Genomic DNA, 14612 nt, shown 5'->3' with positions numbered 1-14612 from the left:
GCATCTGGCTATATATACCCACACCTTTGTAGGTCACTTCACATTTATCAAATTGTCAAATGAACAGTTAAGGTACCAAAACACAATCCATTCCATTTTCGGAGCTATTTGCAGACATTTACATCAGATTCTCTGTTAACATTAATAAAAATGGTAATAATTTACCACCTAGAGCTTGAAGTATTTAGAGGGTTGGCATGCTTGCATTACAGATGATGACTGCTCAAAATGTACTGCTATGCTCTGAGAGAGGAGGTCCATAGAAACCAGAAAAAAGAGATAAAAAGAGAGCTTCTTTTAGTTGGTAAAAAGTCTTCTTTTTAAAGATAATGGGTTTGGAGTTCAGGAATACATCAAGCATGTAAAACATTTAAGGTTGCAGTAGGGCCCCAGGTATTTCCACAGAGAAATCAAGAGTTGAATTAATCAGAGGCTTTTCCTTTTGATTTCCACTGACGCTGCATTAGAAGAGATTGCAGCAATATTAGGGTGATGGCATTCAAAAGAATTCACTCCTGTATATAAAAAGGCATTTGCTTTCCCTTGAATCTTCTTAAGCAAGGCTGCAAACTTGCCTTTCATTTGTCCCAACTTTGAAGTAACCCTGATGAGCAAACTTCAGGTTAACATTATTGCAAATCAGAAAAATCGCTAGTGAGAGCTGTGATGGACTGCCCATCCCACACTGGCCTGTAAAGTGTTAAAAGAGACATGGGTAATGTGTAAAGAAAGCAGCCAATAGGGGAGGGGATGTGAGAAGCAGCCAATCAAGGCCGAGTAGGCCCATATAAGAATAGCTGACTGGCAAAGCATGGTCAGTTCCTCCCTGGAGTTCAAAGAGGCAGGACTGGGTGCCTTGCAGCTGGATGTAAGTGACTACACTGGAGAGACCAGTCCTAGACAGAAGCAGAGGAGCTCTGGGCACATCAAGGCCCAAAGGTAAGAGTGAAGAAGGAGCTGGAGCCATGGGGAATTGGCCCAAAGAAATTACTAAGGAGTTAAAAAATGACATAGCACATGGCTGCCATCTACAGTGTCCCCCGTGCCAGAACCTGGAGTAATGAACAGGTCTTGGTTCCCACATTCCCACTTACCACAAGGGATCTGGTTGGAACACTGACTGCCTGGATAGTTGACTTCACGGCTGCTGAAAAGGTGCAGCACAGATCACTACATGGCCAGAGGGCCATAACACTGTGGTCCTTGCAGTGACATGGGCCTGAGAGCAGATGTGATGGCAGCCAAGATGCCATCAGGAGTGTGTGCACTGACCTGCAGAACTAATCCCCAAGATGGCCAGCAGGAGGCATCAGCATGAAAAGTGGGTTGACATTAGTTAGTCCAGACTTTCAGCCTACCACATTCCTCCATGCCCACCTTAAGTTTCTTTGCAATAAGTTTCCTCACTAAGCTACTTAAAACCAAGCAGAGAAAACGGACCACCAGTACATGATGTACAACAGACATTCAAAAAATGGAACTGCCTTACAGACTTTGTTGAAAAGAGGGAAAAAGACATCAGGAAAGTTTGATGATTATTGACTCAGCCTGCAGGAGAGTGGGGGAGATTTGGAATATGTTACACTAATTACTCTTTATCCATTGGTACCAGCAAGACATCTCAGCTACTGTGCCATAGAGTTGAAGTGACAACCGACAGCTTGAAACAAATATATTCAGAGGACAAAAACCACAAGAAGTCCTGTGGCACCTTACAGACTAACAGATATTTCGGAGCACAAGCTTTTGTGGGCAAAGACCCGCTTTGTCAGATGCGTGAGTGTATGTGTGTGGGGGATTTCAGAGGAGGGTTTAAAGAGGGGGTCTCAGTAAAGGGGAGGGCCAGAGCTGACAAGGTCTATTCAATCACGGTGGATTATTGGCAGTTTATGTGGAGTTATGAACATCAAGACAGGAGAAATCAAGTCAGTTCAAAAGACCCAGCTTTCTGAACAAATCCTGTGCCAACCTTTATTTCTTTCTTTTTGGTAAAAAATTGCAAGAAAATGACCAGAAACTCCAGAAATTATAACTAACTAGCTACAAGTCCATTCACAAAATCACAACACACACACACACACACACGAACAGATGCACATAGGTGTCCAAGTAACACATTAAATTTCTTACAGGCTTTTTCACTGTGGTTTTATAGCACTTAGTACAGTGGGAAACAACGAATGTGCCCTCCAATTTTTTCCATCCAGGTGCAGAATAACTTTTCTGTGCACCAAGGCACACGGGAATATGCACCACCAAAAAAATTAAAAACCTAGCTCGGGGTGCTGTGCTAGTCAGCTGGATGACATTAGTGCTTGCCATTAAAAATACCAATTGCCCCTTAGCCCTAGTGGCAACTGGAGTCTCCCAAACTGACCTGAATTAATAAATGTATAGAAGACTCACTTCCCAAGGCATTTCAAGATACTGGGGAGACAGTGTGTCTAATAGTTAGGGAGAGACAAGGAGTAGAGAGGCCAGCTTTTCATTTCCCACTTCAGTAAGTGACAGATCTCAGTTAAGTCATATAACTTCTGAGCCTCTGTTAACAGAGCAGGGACGTAAGCCAGCTTTGTATTTAATGACACCTGTCACTTTAGGATCCAGGGCCATCCCTAGTAGTTCTGGTGCTCTGGGGGAGCAAAGGCTGAGCTCCAGGGCAGAGAGGCAGTAGCAGTCAGGCACACCTTTAACTCACCCAGCAGCAGTGGGAAGTAGAATACAAATCCAGCCAGCACCACTTCTCCAGCTACCAGGCGCATCATTCGGGGAAGGGGGGGAACTGCCTGCTGCACGCACTGGCAGTGGGACATGCAGTGACATGGCTGAGAGCCAGCAGAGTGGAGTGGGCTGGGGCTGGGTGGCCCTGCATCTTTCCACAGCGATGAGTGTGGGGGTTGGCCTGACTTCTGCTGCGGCCACCAGGCCCTGTGTTAGTTCCCTGGGCTGCATCACTGAGGGGAGGTGGCTTGGGGGAAGAAGGGATGACCCCCAGTGCCCACAATGCTGCATACCACAGCACCATGAAGTCTGCAAAAACTTGGTGCCCTAAATTTCATGGTACCCTACATAGCTAAGGATGGCCTTGCTAGGCTCTCACAACATTTACCACTCTTCTCCCAAAACACAGAGCAGTTCTCCTTGTCCAGGTCCAGTACTAATAGGCAAGTCATGACTTCCTAGGAAAATAATAAAAGCATCATTGCTTGGGACTCAAAACTAGACTGGATAAATCACTAAAGAATGTACTGCAGGGAACAATGCTATGTTCTCAGGGAGCAGCTGGCACATTTAAAAGGTTTTTTCATCTCCAACTTCCACAACAGCTACAGATGCTTTTGTGTAATAATCATTGTTCTGTGTACACAATCACTGTTACCATGTAATATATTGTGGATGGGTAAACTTTTATTTGGATTAAAAAGCATCAAATGCAGCAGCAAAGCATATACATTCTCCAGTCCCCTATACCCCACAAGCCTTTATAAAAATAACTCCTGAGATTCTGTTCACATCTTTGTACTGGAAGCATGAGTCAGACAATCCTGGTGGCATTATTTTTAGAAGATAATGTAATTACATTAAACATTACAGATTAGAGGCAAGAACGAATTTCCCCTGACACAGCTCTCTTCTGAAGCTGAAGACTTAATCTGGTGCAATTACACATGGGAAAAACTAGGACCTATAAATTCTGAAGACTCCTTTTCATCATTAATAGCCCGTTCAGTCCCGCTAAAGGAATATTGACTGTTTCTTATACAATAGCTATAGACAGCAGTTGTGGTGACTCAGTTTGTATTGTAACTTGTGAATGTGTGTCTGCCATACACAATAACAAAGGCCTTTCTAGGGTCCTTCCAGAAATCAGACCTTAGCTGCACTCCTCACAACAAATAAGCACCAAGCAAACTGGTTTCAAAACATTGGAGATACTTGGCAAACTTTTGAGGCTACTAGACACAGGAGAAGCTTGGGAAAGCCTATGGCATACTTACTGCTTGAGCTGGAGATCTCTTTTGGACTGGAGGACATTGGCTGAGCACACATTTGGCAGAGACAATCCCTTCCATTAAAGGTAACCCGGTCTCCAGGTGGAAATGGGCGTCTGGAGAGCAAAAGAGACAAGTGAGTTTTAGTCAAGGTTAATCCAGCGATTTCATTCTCTTTCCGCTCTCAAGAGCCTGCCGTCGTCTGCTGGTGCAAAGCAATATCATACAGAAACTCTGGACAAACCATATCTAAAATGCAGCCAGAGCAAAGTCAGGCAGCTGGGTGAAAGCTAAAGGTTTCCCTGTTGTGTGGAGAGCAGAGGTTAGGCTGATTGGTATGTTGGTCCCTAAAAATACCAGCTGCACAGAGTCTAAAGAGAAGCACACAGCAGAGTTCACTTAGACTGTGCAGCTACAGCAGTGATTGTCTTAGCATGTCACTAATGGCACCCAACAGCAGAGAGGCGCAGGCGGAAGGGGAACAGTGGATGGAGGACTCATGGGCTCTTGAAGGAGTATAGAGTTGTTCAACTCAAAGATTCACCAGACAGGGATAGGTTCAGTGACTGAAAGTCAGAACTATCCAGTGGCTGGTGCAGTGGTCCACAGGAAAGAGTGAGTGGTTACGCTCCTGGTCCTAGAATTTTAAACAGGTGCCCACATTACAAAGCCAACCCCCTCCCCATCAGTAGAGGGCAAGGGCTAGGCCTACAGCAAGGCTGGCGGTTTACTGGTGGGGCAGGAGAGAAGCCTGCACCGCTGCTGAACCTTGTTGTACCCATTCTGTGGACATGGTTGTCAAGCACTTTATTGCAGTTCACTAAAATTAGGAAAACATCTTCTAACTCCAAATCTTCCAAAAAGTACATAGGGCTAATTTATTGATACCTTCAGCCTGCATCTCAACCCACCCATAAGTGCATATTAGCAGAAGTGTCCTTAAAAAAAATCAGCATCAGTTTTTTTCTGCAAAACAAACTGAAATGTCATTGATGACTGGTCTTCTATTTGTTCCACACAAGTTGACATGATACATTTTTACAGGTGAGTTTCAGACCATCATTTGCTTTTACAAATATTTAGGACATACTCCTGCAACATACATGGGACATGGACTCTTCCACACTGTGCCAATCCATGCACATTGTTATTTTTAAAAATGATGGACCAAACATGTAGATCAGGACTTGAAATATTGGCCAAACTCCAAAGCAGCTACGAAAGATGAGAGTGGTAATTTAGAAGTCCAGCCCACCTGCCCTCCCAGATAGAGAGGCAGTCTCCTCACCTGAACACCAATGCATGGCTCCCTCTTTCGTATCAACCTCTAGTTATCAGGGAAATTTATCTTCCTCATCATCCCTGCCTCTAGCTGGTGGAAAGGAGGACTCTCCCCCCTGATTCCAGAGCTTTCTGGTTGTTGGAGAACTGCTCTTCTCTACATCTCATTATGGCCACCAGCTGCTACAAGGAGCTACTTTAACTCTGTCCAGACTCTATGATTTCTGCTTCGCCTTCCCTGTGAAATCTTGTACCCGTCTCTGTTGCTACTGCACATAGCAGAAGACTGGATGGTGCCAGTGCTACCTAAATGATTCTGATTAGCAGAAGTGAAACTATTGTTGTGTTGATTTCAGACTATTTCTGCTGGTAAAACTATAAGCGGTAGCAGAGGCACCTCCACTGTCTGCAGACTCAAGAAGGCATCCCTGCATCGTTTACTTTCAGTTCATTTTGTAAGATTGTTTCCACAACCATAAAGCCTGGATGCTGTACTTCTTCTCCTTTCTGATGTTGGTTTTGTAGACTTCTTAGAAATGAAAGGCTTAAGGTCATCCCCATGTTCACCAGCAAGAGTCAAAATGTTGCAGATCAATATATTTCTTTTTGATTCACATTTGGATCTCCACTTGGGTTGAACTGACCAGCAACGAGTGTTCATCTCTGCTGGGTGTACTCACACAAATTAGCCAACAAGCAAACGTATAGAAGTTGCCCAAGAACCTCCAACATTCTGGGATAATATCCTAATTAGAGTTAAGCTGATACAAAAAATTACATCTTTTTCAGCTCTCCACATCTATGATGACTACTGGCGACTAGTGGTTGCCTTCTTGCTCAATATTCAGAAGACATCCATAAGATAAAGGGGCCAAAATTTTTCAATTTCTCTTGGTGACTGGCATAATAGAATGAAAGAAAGAATGGATCTGAAACATAGTAGAAATAGCAACTTCTGGTACAATCTGGAATAGCATATAGTATAGAAAATATCAATTTATTAATTATTATTATATTTATGTTGTGGTATGACTGAGAGGCATCAAGCGAGAATCATTGGGCCAGGTGCTGGAAACATAACAGAAGACAATTCCTACCCCAAGAACTTACACTGTCAAGTGTAAGAGACAACATAAAAGGTGGAAGCAACAGACCAGGGGAGCATCAGCAAGAGTGGGATAGTAATCATTAGTACACTAAGCTTCATGCTCAACACACCTGCTAGCTAGCCAGTGATACATGGGAATATTTTCTAAGTCACATCAACAGTAAACAGCAAATACAGATCACAACTTAGGTTTTGAAGATGTTAATACTTCACAACAGAAACTGATCTCTGACTGATGTGTCTCATCATTACTATGCCAATATTTACCATGAAACTTCATTCTCTGTGCCCTGTATTACTGTTTCTGAAGATACTACTCCCGTTACATTGGAGATCCATTCCTTCCTTCATTAGGGTCTTCCTGTGACTACATTAAACTCAATAAAATTACTTTGGTCTTTGCATATTTGATGTGCAATAACACCACAAAGTCCAATCAAAAAGACTAGCATGTTTCTTATGAACTTTCTTTTCCATATTTGGCTTGGGAATTAAAGAGAAAAGAATGAAATGCAGACACTTTGTTTAAATTTCTAAGCCATATTATTCCATTCACAGAAAGAGTGTTTCTTTGACTCAGAGGGGTAGCCATGTTAGTCTGTGGCTTCACAAAAACAAGCAGTCCTGCAGCAGCTTAAGGACCAAAAAATTTATTTATTAGTAATAAGCTTTCTTGGGTAAGACCTACTTCTTCAGATTTGAGTAGACAATAAGAATCCAGAGTTTACGTAGTGTGGGGTGGGGTGGGGTGGGTGGGGGGCAGGGAAGAAGAGGAGAAAAAAAGGGGGGGCAGTCACCTGTAATTACTTGTCTTATTAATGACCTATTAATGCCAGTCTTTAAAGTGCTACAGGACTGCTTGTTTTCATTTCTTTGACTGAAACTGATAACAATATTAGTAAAACAGCTGCCTGGCTGATAAAGAATATGAAACTATGTCAGAGTGTATGGTTTGGAAACAAGCGTGGACCAGCTAAGGCAGTATTTCTAGTTCCAGCAACGAGATTAAGACTAAATCATAAGAACACTTAAACACCAGAAATTTGACCCATGCAAGTATTCTCGTGTACTGATGTGTATAACACAAGTTTGTGCTTTGCTGAGCTCTCCTGCTGGCCACAAGAGACTATGGCAAGTATGACAAGGAAGAAGAACATAAACACCACTGAAACAGGACTAGGACCATATCTACATTACCCAGAAGATTGACCTGCTCAGGGTTGATATCCCAAGGTTCAATTTCACATGCCTGGTAGGGAAGCACAAAATCTACCTCTCAGGGGTCCATGGTCGACCCCTGTACTCTTTGCTATCATGAGGCATAAGGGAGGTCAACACGAGGAATTCTCCCGTCAACTTTCCTCATTGAGGATGGGCAGGTAAGTTGACTGCAGATAAGTAGAATCTAGTTATGCAATTGCCATAGCTAGAATTGTGTATCTGCAATCGACTTACCTACCTAGTGTACACCAAGCCTTACAGCCTGTGTCCTGATCAAAGAAGAGATCTTTTTGTAACTGCTTAAGAGTCCCCAGAGCTCAGGGACAGGAACGGGAGCGTTACCTTGGGACAAATATGCTGCAAGATTCCCTCTTTTAAATCATAGCCCTTAAAAAGCTTCTGGTCCTCACTTCACCCAAATGTGAACCTAGTATCAAAATGCCCTTTTTGACTTAGTCCACAAAAAGCCTGATAGTCAGTTCCTTCCTGGGTGACAGCAGCAGTACAGGCTATTACACCCAGGAGCAAAGCTTTGCTGGTAGATACTTTTCAGATGAGCTAATGGGCATTTTGACCTCCCTTAAGTTTGGGCCACAGCAAAAGATTCCCAGTCAAGCAGGTTCTACTAGAAAACATGTTTTTAAGACTACCTGCTGTGACAATGCAGCTCCCCCTGTGTTTTATATAAAAGGTTCAATGTCACAGAAAGGACTCACTTGCAAACAGTGCAGGCAAAGCAGTTCGGGTGGTAGGTTTTTCCCAGAGCCGTCACTACTTCTCCTTCCACAAATTCCCCGCAGCCATTGCAGCGGGTTCCATACATGCGCTGGTAATCCACAGTGCAGAGGTAGTCCCCATTTTTAATGAAAAAACCGCCTTGGGCCAGGTCACAGCCACATACTGGAAATACAAAACAAGAGCACATCAATTCTAAGTCAATCAGTCTCTCAGGCTGGAAACAGAGAGTTACAAACTATCATCCTCCCCACACCCAAATGTTTTAGGAGATCTGCAGTAAAGTCTCATATGAGATGAAATTGGTAGTTTTGTCCCTTCCATAAGAGACGATTTTCAGCCCAGCACAGGACATGGTACGCTGGTGAATGACTGGCATTCTCTGGCTACAAGAGGTTGTTCACAGCCACAACTACCTACAGAAGCCTGTACAGCAGCAGTTAGTGTGGGTGGCCCTTGCCGCTGCCATGAGTCGGTCAGTAGCATGCATGTCATAGTCCTCCAGGCTGCACAGAAAAACAGGGACGAAAAATAAAATCTCAGACATCAGATTATAAACTGTTAAAGGACGTAGAAGAAGAAACTGGTGCAAAGGAACTGGCTTCATGTTCAGCAACTGCTAAGAGCCATGCTTTTATCTGAAGTTTCTGGAAACACCCACCAGTACAATAGGCTCTAAGATCATACTCCCCATTGGACAACTCATCACACGTAGTTTGCCTGTCTGATCTGATTTTAAGAACTGATAGATCGTACTGTCTAGGGAACAAGTCCTTGGGAGACACTGGGATACAAGCACAGAGGTCTAGAAGATTTAGAGTTACCCTTTTTTTTTCTTTTTTTTTTTTTTTTTTTAAATAAAACCCTGAAGACAGATCCTTTGAGCGAAACTCCTCCTAGTCAAATTCCAGTGAAAGCACACAATATTCTTCCAAACACCTAGGCCGCGTCTACACTACAGCCCCTTTTGAAAGCGCAGCTTTCACAACAGAGCGTCAAAAGCCGTCCTTTCGAAAGGGAGTGTCCACACAGACAAACAGAGACCGAAGGTGCGATCTGCTCTTTCAAAAGTCCCGGAGTGCAATTTTGAAAATGAGCGTCCACACGATGCAGCGCGCGTTTTCGAAAACACAGGTGCAGGAAGTCACACGGGCAGAGTAGCAGGGCGGACAAGCCCTTCCGGAACTGCGGCACACCGTCCCCTTAAAGGGCCCCCCCCCATCCCAGACCTTGGCCTGCACATGTCGAGGGTCAGTCACCTGTCCCCAGGCTCACACACCAAGAACAGAGGAGGCACCCTGGGCCCTCATGGAACCCGAGCAGCCCCCCCCGTCCCCATTGAGGCTGTGGCCGGCGCACTGGCCATGGTCCTGGCCACCACACAGCAGCGGCTACGGGCAGCCAGCCTACTAGCCACCCTCCTGGAAGTCATCATGCTGATCCCCCAGGGCATCCGCTGCCTGTGGAGCTTCCCCACAAGCAGTGACTGGTGGGACCCGCTGGTGCTGGAGGACTGGGGCAACGATCGGTGGCTACAGAACTTCTGGATGACCAAGGGGACATTCCTAGAGCTGTGCCACTGGCTCACCCCAGCCCTCCAGCACCAGGACCCCCACATAAGGCCAGAGCTCCTGCTCCAGAAAAGGGTGGCCTTCGCCCTCTGGCAACTGGCCACCCCAGACAGTCACCAATCCATCAGCCACCAGTTCAGGGTGGGCAGAGCCACCATTGGGGCCGTCCTCAATGAGGTAAGCTGTGCACATGCAGGGGCCAAGAGATGGGGGGCACTCCGGAATGGGGCACCATCGAGGCACACAGGGCAGCCCTCACGAGGGACGGGACAGGGACAGGGACGGGGACCCAGGGAGGCCTGCCCTGCACAGGACAGGGATGGGCGGGCACACTACACCCCACCCCATGCTCATGAGTGCATCCTCCTCCTGCTCCCTGCAGGTTATCTGGGCCTTCAACAGGGTCCTTCTGCGGCAGCTGGTCCATGTCAGGGACCTGGACAATGCCATCGGGTGCTTCGAGGAGTTGGGCTTCCCAAACTGCTTCGGGGCCCTGGACTGCGAGCACATCACCATCCGGGCCCCAGAGCACAGCGGCAGGGCTTTCATAAACCGTAAAGGCTACCACTCTGTGGTCCTGCAGGCACTCATCAATGCCTATGGTTGGTTCCACGACATCCGCGTGGGCTGGTCTGGCCATGCCCATGACGCCAGGGTGTTCCGAAACTCGGGGCTGGGCCGCCGCTTGGCTGAGGGGACCTTCATCCCCCAGCGGGAGCTCCCCAGTGGGGACACCACAATGCCACCCTGCATCATGGCGGACGCGCCCTACCCCCTGCAGGCCTGGCTCACGAGGCCATACACGGGACACACACGGCCCAGCCAGGATGTTTTTAATGAGTGGCTGAACCGGGCCCGCAACACGGTGGAGCAGGCATTTGGCTGCTTGAAAGTGTGCTTCAGATGCCTCCTCACCAGGCTGGAGGTGGGCCTCCCCAGTGTTCCGGCAGTGGTTGGGGCCTGCTGTGCCCTGCACAAACTCGTGGAGGCAAAGCATGAGCCATTCATGCATGGGTGGGCCATTGAGGCAGGGCGCAGGTATGAGCAGCCCCTGCTGCCCCATGCCGCCAGGCTCAGAGGGATGGGGTGCGGGTTCGGGAGGCCCTGCGCCAGGCCTTTGAGCGGGGACCGCAGTAACCACTCCACCCCACACATGCACACCCCACCCCCACCCCACCACCCCCACACATGCACACGGGACCCAGATAGAACCACGAAATAAACACTTTATTTAACTGCTATTACTGCTTTGCCTGTGTACGGGGGGTGGTATCACAGAAAGGGGGGCTGGGAGGAACCATATACAGGGGGTAACACAAAAAGGGGCACTGGGGGAAACTATTTACAGGGGTATTGCAGCCCTGCTGTCCTTGGAGGGCCCCTGGGGTGGGCGCGGGTCCAGGCGGCTGGCCACTGGTCCAAGTGGGGTGAAGGACTGGCTGGCCGTCACGGTGGCTAGTGAGCTGGAGAGCAGCATGGCCTCACTGCTACCTGCATGCTCTCAGCTTCCCGCCTGGGGGTTTCTGGGAGCCTGTGTCCTTAAGCGCAGCCAGATGCTGGGGCCATAGAGCTCTGCCTGTGCTGTGAGCGGCGCAGCCACCTGATTGCCGCCATGGAGGACTCCTCTTTCGAAAGAGCTGGCCACAGAGTGTCTACGCTTGCTTACCATCAAGAGTGTTGAACCACAAAGGGAGCGTGAGAGATGGAGGAAGGGGGCAATCATGGTAGGTCTAAGTTAGAACCTCTGATCTGTGGTTCCCTTTAATCCTACTTACCAGTCACATGCTATTCTGGTGGGGCAGGGGTGGAAGCGAGAGTTATGGTTTCAGTCTCGCTAACTAGCTCCAGCCAGCAAGCAAAGCCGGCCTGTACAAGGGACACACCACATCCCACGCTTCTCATCCTCCTCCCATTCATTCCTCCCAGGAAGAGCTGGCCTGTAACAACAGAATCTTGCCTCTCTGAAGGCAGGAGGAAGAGTGAGAGCTCTAAAACTAGACCAGATTTTACTATTTAACATACTAGCACAGTCTGACCCCAATGATTTCTTTGTAAGTGCATGTCCCAGGTAAGAGGCTTTCACGGCTGGCTGGTGTTTCTGTCAGAAAGAATGAATGTCTTAGAAATATTTATTCTCTGGTTTAGGTCAAGGCCCCCACCTCAGCAGGTAAAACTGGGTCACTATTTGCTTAAATGTCTTTCCACTGCTTTAGCACTTAGCATTGTTTTCCTCAGCACTTTGAAGCTCTTGGATGGCTGAGTGCTAGATCTTCATTATGGGGATAAAATAGTGGTGCAGGTGGAATTGCAGGGGGAGGGGAATAGCTCAGAAGTTACAGCATTGCCCTTGTAAACCCAGGGTTGTGAGCTCCACTTTGAGGGGGCCTTTCAAGGGTCTGGAGCAGGTTAGATTAAAAAAAAAGAAATCTGTCAGGGATAATGATAGGTCCTGTTGGGAGGGCAGGGGACTGGACTTGATGACCTCTCGAGGTTCCTCACAGTTCTACGATACAAATTTTATCACGTCAGACCCCTCAACATGAAATGGGAGAAATTAACCATTCATAACCCAGGAAGCTTTGTTGAGCTGTAACAAGGCAACCATGAAAAAAGAGAGTACGAACATGCATGTGTATTCTAGACAAGCTGCCATCATGAGCATGTTGAGCCACTGATTTTTGCAACCTGGAAGTTGTTCTTATGTAAGTCTTGATACCAACTGATGGCTGAATAACATGGAGTTCCCTACAGCAGAGAGTTTACTAACAAGGACTTAATTTTATGGATTTTACAGGTAATAGGATACAATTTCTCCATCAAATTACCTTGGGCAATTTATGCAACAAAGAGAGCTCTCTAAAAGATTCAATGCTAGCTTAAGCATCAACCACCTCTGAAAGAATCCCCAACGAAAATTTGAATAGTAACAGAGGTAGCCGTGCTAGTCTATATACTATCAAAACAAAAAAGCAGTCCAGTAGCACTTTATAGACTAACAAAATAATACCTTTTAAATTATTTTGTTGGTCTTTAAAGTGCTACTGGACTGCTTTTTTGTTTCAATGAAAATTTATTTGTCAAACAATTGCTAGTAGTTGAGCAGCATGTTGGTCTTATCAGTGACATTGCCTATGGGTCTGATTCAGAGGGAGTCACGTTCTACACAGGGTTTCTGGAGGGGTGGTGCAAGGACTTGACCCCATATATTTATTTTATGGTTAAGTTTTGCCACACCTAATTTTAAAGAGAAGTCAGAATCTCCAGTTTTGAAAGGAATTTTTACTCACCCCAAAATGGTGACAAACTATGACCCATCTGAAGATTCACATGGAACAGTAAAAAAGGTATCTGGGCATTTTGGTTTCACTCACTATTAGTGCATAACTCTGTAGAGCTGACTCAGCGCAATTTAGTAAGAGAATCTGCCCTCTGCATTGTAAGAGAGCACGACTATATGCCTTATTGTTCCAGATAAACCATCAGATATTTTTTTCAAAACTGCTGAATATATTTAGATCAAATTACCAAAGTCATGACCACAGAGAGAGTCAGATGGGCAGGTTTCAAGGTGCTTTCCAGTAAAAATGCCATGGGAAATGTGGAAAGAAAACTTGACGTCATGATTAAAGTGCTAGGGAAGGACTTAGGAGATCTGAGTCCAGTTCTTGGCTTGCCACAAACTCCCTTTCATACCCAGGGCAACTCACTTATTCTCTCTCTGCCTTATCTGTTGCATTGGAGTTGCACTAGTCTATTTCCTGTGTCTGCCTTGAACATTTAGATTGCAAGCTCTTAGTGAGAGACAATCCCTGCTCCAATTTGTCTGTACCACACATAACACTACAGAGGCACCACTGTTAATGTAGTAACTAACAACAAACAAGTAACAACAACCTAAATCAAAATGCCAGGTAGAAATGGAGCAGTATTTAATTGAATGGGAACAATGCAACACGGGCAACTCTTTTTTTGAGTTTCCCCTTTCTGCAGAACACAGCATTACTATTTCATGTGCAAACAACCTACATATCACAGTGGCATTCAGACTACATGCAGCTAAAAAGTCAAGTACAGTACCAATGTCTTAGAAAACTACAGACACATTAGTAAGGGTTTTATTTTTCTGCACAGGGCTCTAAACCTGGTTTTCAGGTAGACCTGCCTCTGGTTTCCTCTCCTTCCCTCATTGTCTCAAGCATTTTTTTCAAATGAAGCATACAAAATTATTTAAACTGATGTCTAGAAAAGAGCATAGCCTCCGCTCTGCATCACCACTTGTCTTCTTGTAGGATGCAAATACTGTCATGGATGCTTAAATCAGATTGTTCTACTATGGTGATATCAAATGGTCATGGCTCTTGAAAGTACTGTTAGTCACTGTCATCCTCCATCATCCCAATGATTCATTTAGTCCAGTCAACAGTCAGTAAGGAAGGGGTAAACCACTTGTGCAGACCTATTGTGCCCAGACATGTGAATGATGAAATCTCTTACTATTCTCTATCATTCTGCAATTAGCTTGCACCTGAAACATGAGCATTTGCACTTAATTTTTTTTTTAAAGTTTGGCATTGAGTGTAGTCAGCCTGTCACAGAATCTGACCTTGAAACTGTTTGTGATCTTTCTAGGTTTTACTTTGCCAAGGGCTCCTCTCCCAGCTTCTGGAAAATTACTTAATCATGTCTCAGTTTACCCACTTAGGA

The 14612-nt window shown here is 45.8% G+C and overlaps 1 protein-coding gene across 17 annotated transcripts in view; it reads right to left on the bottom strand.

Moving 5' to 3' along the window:
* The window catches only part of ABLIM1 (actin binding LIM protein 1), a 299900-nt gene that overhangs the window by 128121 nt on the left and 157167 nt on the right, over positions 1-14612 (bottom strand). For all 17 annotated transcript variants that reach the window (XM_074999086.1, XM_074999099.1, XM_074999098.1 and 14 more), the window contains exons 3-4: positions 8319-8502; positions 3999-4108 (exon numbers count right to left, since the gene is read on the bottom strand). In XM_074999086.1, the coding sequence (XP_074855187.1) occupies positions 3999-4108; positions 8319-8502 (294 nt within the window). The remainder of the gene's footprint in view (positions 1-3998; positions 4109-8318; positions 8503-14612) is intronic.

This window comes from Carettochelys insculpta, chromosome 7 (genome assembly GCF_033958435.1).
Source record: "Carettochelys insculpta isolate YL-2023 chromosome 7, ASM3395843v1, whole genome shotgun sequence".
In the NCBI taxonomy this organism is placed as follows: Eukaryota; Metazoa; Chordata; order Testudines; family Carettochelyidae; genus Carettochelys; species Carettochelys insculpta.
The sequence above is the reverse complement of the archived record's forward strand: the minus strand, read 5'-3'. Positions and strand labels throughout refer to the sequence as shown.